Source organism: Meleagris gallopavo, chromosome 20 (assembly GCF_905368555.1).
Source record: "Meleagris gallopavo chromosome 20, MGAL_WU_HG_1.1, whole genome shotgun sequence".
Lineage (NCBI taxonomy): Eukaryota > Metazoa > Chordata > Aves > Galliformes > Phasianidae > Meleagris > Meleagris gallopavo.
Window position 1 is genome coordinate 4568181 of NC_139423.1, and position 14113 is coordinate 4582293.

The window sequence follows — 14113 nt, forward strand, 5'->3', positions numbered from 1 at the left end:
ACTCAAGCTTTCCTTTTCCTGGACATCTGATTGATCTGGCTGAACTCAGAGCTTAATCATCACAGAATCATAGAATGGCTTGGGTTGAAAAGGAGCACAACGCTCATCCAGTTCCAACCCCTTGCTGTGTGCAGGTCGCCAACCAGCAGCCCAGGCTGCCCAGAGCCACATCCAGCCTGGCCTTGGATGCCTCCAGGGATTCGACCTCCTTGAGCAACCTGTTCCAGTGCCTCGTCACCCTCAGTGTGAAAAACTTCCTCCTAGAAGAAATGCTACAGAACAGCACGTGTCACAGAAGGTAAAGCACAAACTGCTAGATTACAGAAAACTAAAGATAGGAAACCAACAAAAACATACAACAGCCTCATTGAGCTGTAACATGATTGCTATTGCAACTCTATGTTTGGATTTCAAAGCATGCTACGGAGTGGAAAACAATGCAAGTAATTCAGTTAAACTGCAAGGAAAGAATGATATAGCACCATCACTTTATAGACGAGCACTTTAATTGACTGCTGAAAATAACCACGTGCATTCTAAAAATAAAACACTGGCAACTGTCAGAAATTTGCATGAAATTCTACAATGAGAAGAAAAACATCCAACAGTTGTTTCTTGTCTACACACAGAAAACAACAAAAAACAAAGAGACCCTACAGCATGGTGCCAAGGCATCGCAGGAAGACAGCCCTGCACCAGTTTCAGGCAAAACACAGTTCTGTTTCCAGAATTACAGCCAAAAATGGCTTCATTTTGAGAGAACTACTACGCAGCAGTTAGGGTAGCTCACCAACGCTCTGTCTTGATGATGAAAGCAAGTTGAGGCTTTCAGCTCTGAGTTAATTCAATAAAAATCAGTGCTCATTGATCACATCCCATTTGCCAGCAGCCAAGATGCAAGCTTCACTGGGTTACAATCACATCGCAGCCTGAGAGGCTGAGAGGAAGAGATGCTTGTTCTGCTTCCCTGGAGCCGTGTACCCCTCAGGCAGGGCTAAGTGGAGTTGTGTCATTCAAACCAGATGAGTTAAATAATGAGTCTTTTTTTGGCTCTCTTAAAAAAAATAAATAAATAAATATCAGAAACCTGTTGAACCAGCAGACCATGAAAGCTGTATGTCCAATCCATAACAATAAAACCCATTTCAAATCCAAGTGTCCCTTTACACAAGAGCTTTCACCTTATTAATTAAAACAATCCAAGGATGGGTGCATGCATACATGTAATCACAGTGCATTTCAGACACATTGCCTTCAAAGCCATTCGTAGGATCACAGAATGGCCTGAGTTGAAAAGGACCACAGTGATCATCTGGTTCCAACCCCCTGCTATGTGCAGGGTTGCCAACCACCAGACCAGGCTGCCCAGAGCCACATCCAGCCTGGCCATTTAGCAGGATCCAGAACTCAACATGAAGCTGACATTTACATTTCATGGAATTTGATCTCCAAATCAGCTGGCTGTGAACGTGCATTATTTGATACGATCTCAGCAATAACTAAGCATTCAGAACAGCTCATGCAATGTTCTGAAAACACACCCGATTCCCTCCAGTTTAAACATCAGATTTCCAACTTGACACTGTTAATTTATGGAAACAACACAGCTGTGCCTAAAGGAAGCTTCTGTTTTCAAGCACAGCTCACCCCCAACTCAAACAACCCTCCCCTCTCTGTGGGCTGAATTCTGTTCTGCACCCATTTACCTGCACACCATTCCTTCCCTACAGAATCTGTGTAAGTGCTGAAGATCATAAGAATTGGACTCAATGATCCTCATGGGTCGCTTCCAACCTGGGATGCTGTATGATGGATGCTAAGTGCTTTTCAACGGAACGTGGGTTGAATGCAGCTATTTCAGCAAGGAAACCTCAAACGTATTGAAGATGAGCAGATATATGCTGTTAAAGGTCTACACCTGCTTTAAATTCTCACTAAAACACATCTCAAATACGAGCAAGTATTTTACTGCTAATTACCCAGCAAACACATCCATCCGTGGGCTTCAGAGCTTGCAGCCTATCCCAAACACAGAGAACGCCCACTGAGACACAGAGTTCATATGGAGTTAATATTCATCAAGTTTGCTGGATTAGACTAAAAAGAGCTAAGATCTGAACAGTATGTGGACGTCCTATGCTGTAAAAATTAAAATAACAGCTTCCAGTCAAGTTCTTTCATGTGGTACATCTCTCACCATTCATTCAATCACCAACAAAGCCCAGCCGGAGTTTGCAACTGCAGAAACACTTGTGGAGGCTGGGAACTGGGCTGGGCTCCTCCAAAAGCACTGTTACTACTCTGAGAGCTCCCTGAAACAAAATGCACGCAAGAATCTGCAAAGGCAAAATCTGAAGAAAAAAAAAAAAGAAAACAGAAAAAAGCTTTATTTCCATCCAAACCATTGCATAGCTCAAGCTTTCCATGGTAGATTTTTACGAGTCTTTTTCAGGCTATCCCTTAACATCTCACCGCACAAGAAATAAACATGGTAGCCCTCCCTCCCCTGGATATGCCAAGAGCCTTTGTGATTTAACAAGCAGCTCACAGATCAACTGCAGCCCCATCCTCACAGCAGCCTTCAGATGGAGCATCGGCTGTTTGAAGACCCGCACCATAAACAAAAAACCAAAGCTCCACGAGGAACGATGCCCTATCCAGAGCAGCCTGCATCTGAACACAAAATGGGATCTGCTTCCCTCCAAATGAAGTGCCAACCAGATGTGCAGCAAAGCTCCCCGGAAAGCTTTATGTTTGTGAACAGACACTTTCTGTTTTGAGTTTAAAACAAAACACGGTGATTATCCAGCAGGCACGGACCCGCATCCCGTAACACACGTGCCAGCACAAAGATAACAGCCAGCTTTTGTTGGCCAGTTTTAAAGAATCGATGCCATCCCATTGATTTCCCTCCCCGTTCAGCACATCATACTTCAGTCGTGCCTGCTGCAGCCCAGCAGACTCTTCCCACACTGCACAAGAGCTGCACGTAGATGCAGGTCCAAAAGAGCACCGCCACGCCAGCCTGCACTCACACCAGGTACATCAGCAGCACTGAGATGTACACCAGCACAAGCAGGGAAGAGCAGCCAAACCCCAGGCTATGCCACAGCTCTGCAGTGTGACTAATCCATATCCCAACTAATCTGGTAGCACTCGAGATATTTTAAACGTGCAAACTCTTTTTGTTGCAGCAGAGCTGCACGGTTGCCCCGAGGCATCTGCTGCTTTTATTCCTGTTATGATGGTAACATTAAAGTGCTATTAATAAAAGCTCCCAGTTGATTGAAATGAAGAGGAGAAAAGCTGCCTCTGAGCATATTGGGTGTGAGCTGATGCTTCTTTATTAACTGTGGTGACATGTGGAAGATGAAGATTAACAAGTAAAACAATATCGACTCCAATTCAGACTTTTGCAGATACTCATCAGGTGTTGATTCAAGAAACTATTTTCCTTTCAATATGCATTTCTTAATCTAAAAAGAAATTCTAGGCATGCGATGATAAAAAGAGATTCAAATAATTACTTAGCTGTAATCAGCAGTGCAACCACTCTTAATAAAACAGTGATCTCTACAAAGATCCATTTGCAGTGCTGGCCAACAGACAGCGAGCTGACAACAACTCAGTGTAAGTTTCCCTTCTGCTGGTGTCCTAATGGCTATATTCAATTCAACATCTCTGGCTCTTAGTAAGAGATAAGACGTTGGTCAGAACCTCTCCCAGAAAGTGGCTGCCCGTTCCAGTGCCTCACAGGAAATCAGAAGCCTTATTCTGGGGGGTCTAAAGGAACTCAAATGCTGGAGGCTGACAGCTCTCCTTAGAATGAAGCCACGTGCAAGCATTAACATAAGGCACGATTCCCTGCCAACCCTGATCACCAAAACTACCCCATCATCAAGTGCCCCAGTCCTGCCCTGAGACAGTGCCACAAATGCCCTCCAGCAGCCCTCCAGCAGCCACAAATGCATTAAACAGCAACACACAGCACAGCTGCACGGAAAGCTGTCAGCTTTCAGAACCTCAAAATGCAGACTTTCATGTTGCAGAAGTGCATGCACTCAATAGCAAGCACATGCTGTGAATGCAGCCCTTCCTGTTAATGCTCCAGTACTTTATATTTCCAGCTTCCTGTTACTATTTGTACTTCCTAATAACAATTTGTAGTGTACTCGTGCTCAGGGAACTTCAGAGACCTCATAAACAGCAGCCTGTGCTCCCCTGATGAGATACACCGATGCTCACAGGTAGCAGTGCAGCAGGCCAGTAGCAAATCCCTTGTTTACAAGCACCGACTCACTCTGTGCTTTCTACCACCAGCTCTGAAGTCTAACAATGCATTTACTCCCAGCTTTTTTAAACAACAGATAGAGCCTATTCTTGTATAACTCCGTATCATTTTATTCATCTAAGGAAAAGCAGAGCAATGAGGGCAACACAACAGCGCTTATTTCAGAGTTTTGCCAGGTTAAGAAGCCCACGGGCTTCTAAAAACAATTTCCTAAGACTTAACCTCCTCACTGCACTGCAAACACCACCCAGCCCAGGCACATCAAAGCATCATTTAACAGCACACATCCTTTAGTACAAGTGCTAAGGGTCCTAGAAGAGCAAACCATGTACAGAAAAGCACTGACTGGCAACGTGCTCACTTCACACCTGGGTTTGGTTTTATTTTCTAGGCAGCCAGTCCGTACAGCTGAGATCAGCCACACTGTGCTGCCCTGATAGTGATAAAACATTGTCCACTGATAGATAAGGATTGTTCCCTGCTACTATAAATGCTTTGAGGTGTGTTTGTTGCTTCTGAATAGGAATTTAAATGTAAGATTTTGAGATAGGTAAGGCTCTGCTTGCAAGCTCTTCACTGGAATCAAATCCATCTGTGATCTTGTTCTTATTTCTTCTTCATTCTGCATTTCCTGTCACTGTTGTAATCCGAGTTCCTTAAGGCTGAGAACCAGTAGGCAGGGCGCTACTCAAACAGGCAGACACAGGAACACCTTGGATACAAAGTTAATTTGAGTTATAACATTCCATCAGCCTCATTTTCATCACCACTTAAAGCTCAAGTGCACTGCTCCTTTCGCTTCGGTGTGGCTGGTAGAAAAAGATTGCAAGATAAAGCCCTGGTGAGTGCAGCCCAGCAGCCTCTACCATCAGGACACAACCAACCGTGTGGATGCAGTCAGAGCACAAAATACAGGGCATTAATCCTTCAGGAATTTCCCACAATTCCTTCCCCTCCTGAAGAAGTCAAGGTTTTGCCTTTTACGCTGCAAAGGCACGGCTCAGAGCTTATCTGCTGCTGCACGGAGAAGGATGGGATGCACTCTCAGGCCCAGACCTCGAGTGAAGGCACAGCCTGCGGGGATACAGAGCTCCATGTTTGTTCACAGGACAGCAGCTCGTATTTAAAACCTGCCCACTCAAAAGAATTATCATGATTAGGGATGACCTGCCCAACGTGCCCAGGAGTTTATAACCTAATTATTTTCAACGCTGCTTTTGAATGCACGCCTTTTTAACAGACCAGAATGAATGCACTTCTGTTTGGCTTTGTTCTAACTGAATGGGTTAATTTGTCATCACCTGAACATCTCCTTCCCTGCAGAGTTATTAAGCTGTCTGACTTTCAGTGAACGCACAGCAAACAAAGCACTGTTCTGCTTGCACTTATCTAAATTCTGTGTGATCAATAAACAGCCGAGCAGCATACAGCCTTTATAATTCACAATTAATGAGTTCGCTCTGACTGAAAACCAATGACAGCAGTGACAGCCAAATGGACAGAGTGTGCCAAAACCAAGCGATACAGCAGCGCTCAGCACCTACAGCACTAAGTGACTGACTGCTTACTTTCAGTTTCTTTCAACTCAGCCTCTATTCACATTCGTAGATAACACATTAAAGACGGATATGGCACCAACCATGCCAGCCAGAGCTGAGAACGGCACCGAGTCAATAATCAGTTGAGGTTTGATGGAACATCCCCAAAGCAAACCCACTTCCCAGGACACACGACCTGCTAAGCTGCACAGTGCATCTCCCACAGACCAAAGCTACCTGAGCAACGAGCCACGCTCTGCACCCGTGGCATCCACAGAGCTCATCCTGCTCCAGCAGCTGTGGGATCACAAGGAACAGCCCCACACAGACCTGTGATCCAATAACCCGAGTGAGTGTAACAGCAGCTGCTGAGTTGCGCGCTTGAATTCCACAAACAGAATATCAGATCCTCAGGTGTGAAATACAACATTCATAATTCAACAGGGAAGCGTGGAACCAGAACGTCTCCAGGAGCATCCAGCTGCACCCTGCAACGCCAGCAAGGACGTAATCAAAGGGGGTTTTAAGATTCCTCTTCTGCGAGCAAACTGCACCAAAGGAAGTGGTAATCAGTAATTCTACTCTGTCCAGGTTTTATTTTGTTGCACATCTAGAATAAGCAGAAACTTTCCAGACAAGATATAGAACTGCAGTACAAACTACCTAAACTCACACAAATACCAAGCGTTTAGAAATTGACACTAATATAGAAATTGGAATCCTTCCTAATAAATACAACACAAACTTCCCAGAGATCCACGGTACCAGATTGCCTGTCCCCAGGGAACAGCAAAGCATGCAGATAATTAAGCTTCCTTGGGTTTACAACTCGTAACCTTCGTGTCACTTGATGGAAACAAACTACATTTAAAGAAGAAAAAAAAAAGGGGGAAGAAAATATTTACATTTTGACAACATACAACTTTTTCACATCAACGACCACCAAGTAAGTTCCCATATGTTACTGGGAGGAGTTTGCAGCACGATGTGACCTACTGTACAATTCCCAAAGCACGGCTCGCTCTGCAGCCCCAAACCCATCTCTCACGTATGGTTACAGCGTTCCTCCAACTGTTTTCACTGAATTATTTTTAGCATCCATCCGCAAATAAGTGCTTTTCCCCTCCGGAAATAAAGCTAATTACACCATCACCTTTGTTCCACAGCGCTCTGTTTTCCTCCTCTGTCCTTTTCAGCTGCTTGGTCCCAAATCCTCCTCCTCCTCTTCCTATTTCCTAAACTGTCTTCCACTCTTTTTTTCTTGATCTTTGACATCTCTTCTTCCACGGCCACGCTTAGCCACACTGCCATCTCCATTTCCATCTACCTGATGTCCCCACAGCCTCATTTTTGTGTCACCTGGGTTATGTGTCACATCTCACATCTCCCCTGGGCTTTCCCTTTTACTTTGACCACCGCTCCCCTGCCCAGGGATTCAATGCATCCACGCACTTCTGCCTCCTTCACTCCTATAGGGCCGTCAAACTTTAACCACCAGAAATAAAGCCACCTGTGGGCCTCTGCTTTGCAGCTTCGTAAGGATTACCACAGGATTTCCACCCTCAGTCTATGCCAGACCTGATATCGTGCGCAGCCCAGGTTGGGCGTGCAGCTGACAGCCCTGCAGGAGGCACACGGATCTGCGCTGATAGACTTTGAATTCAGTTTTGCACCGGGGCACCAACGTGTGCAAGAAGCAGGGGAGATCCGTGCCGTTTTGCCCTACAGGTGGGAAGCACGAGGAGGACAAGGAGGAAAGTTGGTTTACAAACACTCTCTAACTTTATTCTTCCAATGGGACAACACCTGAGCTCCCTCCATCCTTCCTGCTCTCCCCAGTCACCTCTCCCCACAAGCGGGGACCCACAGCGGGGTCAGCAGAGCCCTCAGCCCTACATCATTCCCTGGGAGAGCACTCAGTGCCCACACAACACCCCAGCACAGCCCGGGCTCACCTCGCACACCCCCGACCTGCCTCCCACAGCAGACTGTTCCCCCAAAAACACCCATCACAGGGCCGAGCCCCTCGCTGACAGCCCCTACAGGATGACAGCCCCCACCCCACGCCGTCAGCCGGGCCGCATCCCACCGAGGCCCGCCGCAGCCCGATGGAACGCGGCTCCCCCCCCCCCCGCCACCGCCCCCCCCCGCCCCTCCGGGCCCCGGTGCATGCCGGGCGTGGTGGCGGCGGGCGGGAGAAAAGGGGGATCCGCTCCCCCCCGCCCCTCGCTCCCCGCCCGGCCCCCCTTTCTCCCTCCACCCCCCCTCTCCTCCTTCTCCTCCCCCCCGCCCGGGGCCGGTCGCAGCCGGTGCGGCGCGAGGCGGTGCGCGGGGCTCGGCGCGTGCCGCACGCTGACGTCAGGCGCGTGTTGGCGCGCGGGCGGCGGCGGCGGGGGAAGCTCTCGTTACGTACGTGTAGTGCTGCGGCTTCTCGGGCTGCGCTTGCAGCGCGCTGGCGGCGTTCGCCGGCCCGGTCGCGGCAGGGCCGCTCGCCACCGGGCCCTTGGACATGCCTCCCGCCCGCCGCCGCCGCTCCCGCCGAGGAGACCTTTATTATTCACTCTGCGCGGTCCGCACGGAGGGCGCCGCGCGCAGGCGCCGCCGCCGCCATTGCCGCCCCGGTGCGCGGGGTGGGGTGGGACTTGTAGTCCGGCCGCGCGCGCGCTCTCCGCCAACCCGGGACGCGGCCTGCGGCGACTTCCGGGAAGCCGGGACTACAACTCCCAGCGGCGCCCCGCGGAGGTGAGGGAAGCTGCTTCCGGTGGCGAGGGGGACGACGGGAATTGCAGTTCGGGGTAGAGCGCGACGGCGCCCCCGTGCGGTGGGGGCCCATGGCTGCGGCCTGCCCCGTGGCCCGGGCCGGTGACAGGGCCTGGGCTGAGAAAGAGGAAAATGAAGAGAAAAAGAAAACGGAGGAAGATGAAGACGAGGAAGGTGAGGAGGAGGAAGGTGAGGAGGAGGATCCAGGGAGCAGCTGGCGGCCTACCTCAGGGCAGGTGACACAAAACCCTCAGGGACTCCAGGTCAGCTCAGGCCTACGTGGCTCGGCCCAGCCGTGCTCGACACGGAGCCTCCTGGACAACGGCACCCCACCCCACAGGAAGAGCTGCTCTGCTGGGACTTTGATCCCTTGCACCACATGGGACAGCTTCACTCACCGGTGCTCTGGTTGCACGGTAAAGGGCACCAAGCGTTTCAATGGCAAGCACCTTTATTTGTTTATGAAACCTTCGGCAGGGGTTGGGTGGTGTTAATTATAAACTCTCAGGCCTGGTCTGTGCCATTGAGGCAAACTGCTCTTTGAATCGCTGCTCACAGTGGTGCAGCACCGACTGTGGGATGTTGGCAGCTCTTTCCCTGTGTCTGCAGGACTCAGCCATATGCCACTAACACCACATTCATGTACCGCCCCTCCCCAGGAGGCTGGAGCACTGTAATTATACAGCTTCTGATCAAGTTGGGCAACTTTTCAAGAAGAGTGTACGTGGAAGTCCTTCACTTAATACCTATGTGTATGCATCTTTGTGTCCAATGCATAAACACCACCAGCAATGAAGCTGCAGGAAAAAGACCTTCGACAACCAGCTGCTAATACTGAAGCACAGGGATTCGGAAAGCACTGACTCCAAGCATTGTGTGCTGCTGTTTACTTGACAAGCCAGTGCAGACACTGCTTCCTCTTCAGCTGTCTTCTGTTTTGCAGTCGGGAACACGCAGCACTCTGCCAGGTGACAATGCTCAGAGTACACAGCTATGTGTGCCCCTGGGTGCACTTACCTCTGTCTGCACACACATCTTTGCTAACACAAAGTGTTCATTTTCTCTCCTCAGCTTTGCTGTATACGCCTTTTCCTCATCCTCTGTTTAACCTACTGGGATGTACGGCTTTTCTCCAGTCTTGATTCCAAGAGAACAAAGCTCAAAAGTGTCTAAAATTAGAAGTGTAAGCAATCGTTGCTACAGAAATAGGAGAGGAAATATCAGAGGAGCAATGCCTTTCAACTCCTGATAACAAACACCATGCTCTGGTCCCCTCACGTCAGCAATACTATGGTATGCTTCTAAAAACATCAAATTTAAAATATATATGCTATCAGAACAGATTTCTAGATTTCTTTTTTCCCAAGCACAAACAACTCAGATTAAAGGACAGCTCTTTATTTCAGTTCTCAATTTTCCAAGCCACGTCAAATGCAAATGACTGTTTATGCACCTCCTGGGCCATCCTATTGCTGTGCTGCTTTTTGTTTCTGAGAAGTAATTCATGTTTTTCCTCACGAGGACCAAAAGAAAATTAATTTACAAAGGCGGTTGGGGGCCAAAGAGATGCACGTGAGGCAGTGTCCCCCCAGCAGCTGCACATGACAATCCTGTCGCAACGTGTTGGAGCGCATTGCTCGACTTGCAAGGAAGGAGAGAAGCAAAGAACATTCCATACTACGTGCGGAGCCACCACAGATCTGCTCTGCCTCTTGCACCAGGCATTGGCCTGAGGGATGCAGGCATTTGGGGAGGATGCAAAACCTCTTGCAAAGTCTGCCTGATTGCATCTGCGCGCTGAGTGCAGATACCTTCGGGAGTGGCTGTTTGTGTTCACTCCATGTTCTGTGTGCTACAACTGCGGGGCATTTGGGACCTGTTCTTCCTGACCATAGGGGCAGGACCTGCCTCCACCCCCGGCAGCTGCTGCGAATACAATAAAATAACAACACACAGCAAGGCACAAGTCGAGGGAGCAACCTCCCCTGAAATACAACTTTTCACTTAATTGCTATTATCTACCTAGATGCGACCAACAGGCATTAAGGATTCTGGTTTCCTACTTCCCAAAACTTTGTAATTAGCTTTGGAGTTAGAAGACAACCCACAAAGTGAGTGGGAATGTGGTTTTAGGGAGGTGGAGAACAGCAGCGCAGAGGGGCCCAGCTGCAGCATCTGCACATTCCCAGGCTCTCCCCCAGGACACGCACGTCCCAGGGTGACGTTCCCGCTGGCAGGGAGCAGCGGTGCCTTTTGGAGGGCAACACATCAGTAGGACTGCCTCGATTCAAAACCAAATCCTGTGGCAAGCGTTCCTATCCCACAACACAGCTGCTCCCATTCATAAAGCCAGAGAACGGATGCTGCAATCGCCGCGATGGGGCTGGGGCTGCACGGTGCCGAACCGGGCAGTCCCCTAGCGAGCCCACACAACAAGCTCCTCCACCTCTCTCCTCCGACACCGGCCGAGCCAGCCCATAGCGAGTGCCCGGCGCCTGCGTGTCCCCGCTGCCCCCACGACCGGGGGGGTCCCGGCCGTTCCCCACGGCGCGGCCCGGCCCCGCCGCTCGCAGTCTCCGCACCGCACGCCGCGAAAGGCGTTTTGTGGCGGGGCCGGGGGGCGGGCCGGCAGGCGGCGGGGCCGAGCAGCCCTTGCACCGGGACCGCCCGCTGAGGCCCGGGGAGCCAGGAGTCCGCCGCCCGCCACCCCGCCGCGCCCCGCCGCCGCTCGCCCCGCTCCTATTGACTTCCCATTGTGGAGCTTTGCAACAAAGGGTAGGATCCAAACCGTGCCCCGTTTCGTCCAATCAGCGCGCAGAGCGCCCGCCCGGCGTCTATTGGCCCCTTCTCGTCTCACAATATCCAATCAGCCGCCGACTTTAACAACCAATCAGCGGCCGGGCAGGCACCCAATCAGCGCCAAGGAACAGGAGCACGGCCTTTGTGTCTTATTACGTCACGGCGCCGGCGGAGGTCCCGGCCAATCGAGCGGCGCGCTGCTTCCAGGCATTGTGAGGTCACCGCGCCGTGTGCCGCCCCCTCTATAAAAACCGCGTCCCCGCGGCGGGGAGGGCGCAGTGTGGGGGTAGTTGCTGACGGAGTCGGTTGTCGTCGGAGCAGCGCAGGCTTCGGTGCGCAGCGATATCGGCGCCGGCGCGTCCTTTTTCTCTAGGAGGTGAGTGACGCACGCCGGGCGCGTTTTGCGATGCTGCGCGGCCTTCGGAAGCCTCGGTTGTGGGTTTTTTTTTTTTCTTGAGCTTGGCGGACGGTTTAGGCCTTGTCTACGTGCCTTGAGTCACGGCCGGTTCCCATCCCCCCGCTTCTCCGGGGTGGCCCAGGAGGAAGGAGGAGGTGGCGTGACTCAGTCCGCTTCCCCCGGGGAGGGGAGCGGTCGGGCCACAACGCGGAGCGGGGGCGGAGGAGGAACCGTGACTCCTCCTCCTTCTCCCGGGGGAGGCCGCTGGCTGCATGCCCGCCTCGACGGCGGGGGAGGGGGGGGGCGGCCCGCCGGCATCTGCCGCTTCTGGGGCTTGAGGGGATCGGAGGCGGGGGAAGCGTCGCATCGTAGGGCCCGGCGGGTCGTTGGCACCGCGGGGAGAAGCGGGCCCTGCCTGACGGGTGCGTGTCGTCGTAGGTAAGTGAGGAAAAAATGGCCCGTACAAAGCAGACCGCCCGCAAGTCCACCGGGGGGAAGGCTCCGCGCAAGCAGCTGGCCACCAAGGCGGCCCGGAAAAGCGCTCCCTCTACCGGCGGCGTCAAGAAGCCTCACCGCTACAGGTAAGGCTGCCGGCACGCTGTGCTGCGGCCCGGCTGCCGCTGCCGTGCCCTGCCTCACCGATCCCTCCTATTCCACCCAGGCCGGGCACCGTCGCGCTCCGTGAGATCCGTCGTTACCAGAAATCCACGGAGCTGCTGATCCGCAAGCTGCCCTTCCAGCGGCTGGTCAGGGAAATCGCCCAAGATTTCAAAACGGACTTGAGGTTCCAGAGTGCGGCCATCGGTGCGCTGCAGGTAGTGCTGGTGGCCTGCTGAGGGCTTTGCTGAAAGGGTCTAACGTTGGTTCTAACGTTTCTTCTTGTCCTCTTGGAACAGGAGGCGAGCGAAGCGTATCTGGTGGGTCTGTTTGAAGACACAAACCTGTGCGCCATCCATGCCAAGAGAGTCACCATCATGCCCAAAGATATCCAGTTGGCTCGCAGGATACGGGGAGAGAGAGCTTAAGTGAAGGCTGTTTTTATGGTGTTTTGTAGTAAATTCTGTAAAATACTTTGGTTTTAATTTGTGACTTTTTTTGTAAGAAATTGTTTATAATATGTTGCATTTGTACTTAAGTCATTCCATCTTTCACTCAGGATGAATGCTAAAAGTGACTGTTCACATAAACCTCAGTGATGTGAGCCTTGTTGCTCAGGAGTGACAAGTTGCTAATATGCAGAAGGGATGGGTGATCTTTCTTGCTTCTCATGCATGTTTCTGTATGTTAATGACTTGTTGGGTAGCTAAACTTGTAAGGTACTAGAATTGATATAAATGTGTACAGGGTCCTTTTGCAATAAAACTGGTTATGACTTGATCCAAGTGTTTAACAATTGGGGCTGTTAGTCTGACCATACATCACTGTGATCAAATGTGGACTTTTTCAGAGGGTGAAACTACAACTCTTAACCACAGTGTAACTTACAGTTTCCTAAAAACGTAAACCTGGCAGCTATAGAATACACTATGTGCATTTATAATAGCTATTTTATATATTGTAGTGTCAACATTTTTAAATTAAATGTTTTACATTCACATGCAAGGAGTCTTTGTCATTTGGTTTGTATGGGCTTGGAGAAGCTTATTCCTGGCTCCAGTATGTTAGCAGTAGATGCTTGTAATACTGGACTGCTGCTGCAGCAGCTTAGCTTTCTGCCAATGAAGCAATGCCTCACTCTGGCTCCCCTTGATGTTTTTAGGAGGCCTGACTCATCTCCTGCTCAGCCAGGAGGAGCAGTCTGACAGGCACAGGCTAGGAAGCAACTTCCTTCCTCCCTGTGGGGCTCTCTTGTTTAAAGCTTAGCTGCTTATCAGTGGCAGCAGTATAGGCCCAGCTTCAGAACTAACTTCTGCTTTCCCCCCCCTTCCTTCCACATTTAAGGGAAGCTTTTTTTTTTTTTTGCAGTGGTGGGACTGGTCTAAAGTGAACCCAGCAGCATCTGCCCAGGTCAGGGCTGTGAGCGGATGCAGGCTGTGGGAGTGCAGCCCTCTGCCTCTCCCAGCTTCCTGCAGGATCTCACTCTGTGACTAAGGGCAGGACAACAGCCATGTCAGAGCAAGCAGAAACGCTCATTATATAACCAGAGAGCATTCAGGCTGCTAAGCAAATTGCTAGATTCTCAATTTCCTTCTAAGCTTTTTTGATGAAATGGGATTAGATGTAAACCTGCGCTTGAGGATAACCCTGCAGGCTAGCTGCTGACAGTTCTGGTTTTCTCAGTAGTTCTCTGGGAACAGCCAGAGTTGTGGCACAGGAAAGCCGCTCAAA

General features: G+C 50.8%; 2 protein-coding genes across 9 annotated transcripts in view; one reads left to right on the top strand and one right to left on the bottom strand.

Moving 5' to 3' along the window:
- The window catches only part of UNK (unk zinc finger), a 41379-nt gene extending 32416 nt beyond the window's left edge, over window positions 1-8963 (bottom strand). For 3 of the 8 annotated variants that reach the window (XM_085239801.1, XM_085239805.1, XM_019621689.3), the window contains exon 1: window positions 6983-7954. In XM_085239801.1, coding sequence (XP_085095927.1) covers window positions 6983-7152 — 170 coding nt within the window. In that variant the 5' untranslated portion in view covers window positions 7153-7954. Of the gene's footprint in view, window positions 1-6982; window positions 7956-8242; window positions 8707-8815 lie in introns of those variants that run through there. The other 5 variants (XM_085239804.1, XM_085239802.1, XM_085239800.1 and 2 more) reach the window with 3 other exon arrangements.
- Window positions 8964-11604: 2641 nt separating this feature from the next.
- Window positions 11605-13387, top strand: H3-3B (H3.3 histone B). The gene is made up of 4 exons (XM_085239808.1): window positions 11605-11764; window positions 12224-12366; window positions 12447-12600; window positions 12682-13387. Exons 2-4 carry the CDS (start codon window positions 12239-12241, stop codon window positions 12808-12810), a joined length of 411 nt encoding a protein of 136 aa, XP_085095934.1. The 5' UTR covers window positions 11605-11764; window positions 12224-12238; the 3' UTR covers window positions 12811-13387.
- The last annotated feature ends 726 nt before the right edge of the window (window positions 13388-14113 follow it).

Excerpts from the sequence above, each read along its gene's own strand:
- H3-3B (XM_085239808.1), top strand. The coding sequence starts at position 12,239 with ATGGCCCGTACAAAGCAGACCGCCCGCAAGTCCACCGGGGGGAAGGCT. Across the intron at positions 12,367-12,446 it reads AAGAAGCCTCACCGCTACAG|GCCGGGCACCGTCGCGCTCC; the intron begins GTAAGGCTGCCG and ends TATTCCACCCAG. Across the intron at positions 12,601-12,681 it reads CGGCCATCGGTGCGCTGCAG|GAGGCGAGCGAAGCGTATCT; the intron begins GTAGTGCTGGTG and ends CTCTTGGAACAG.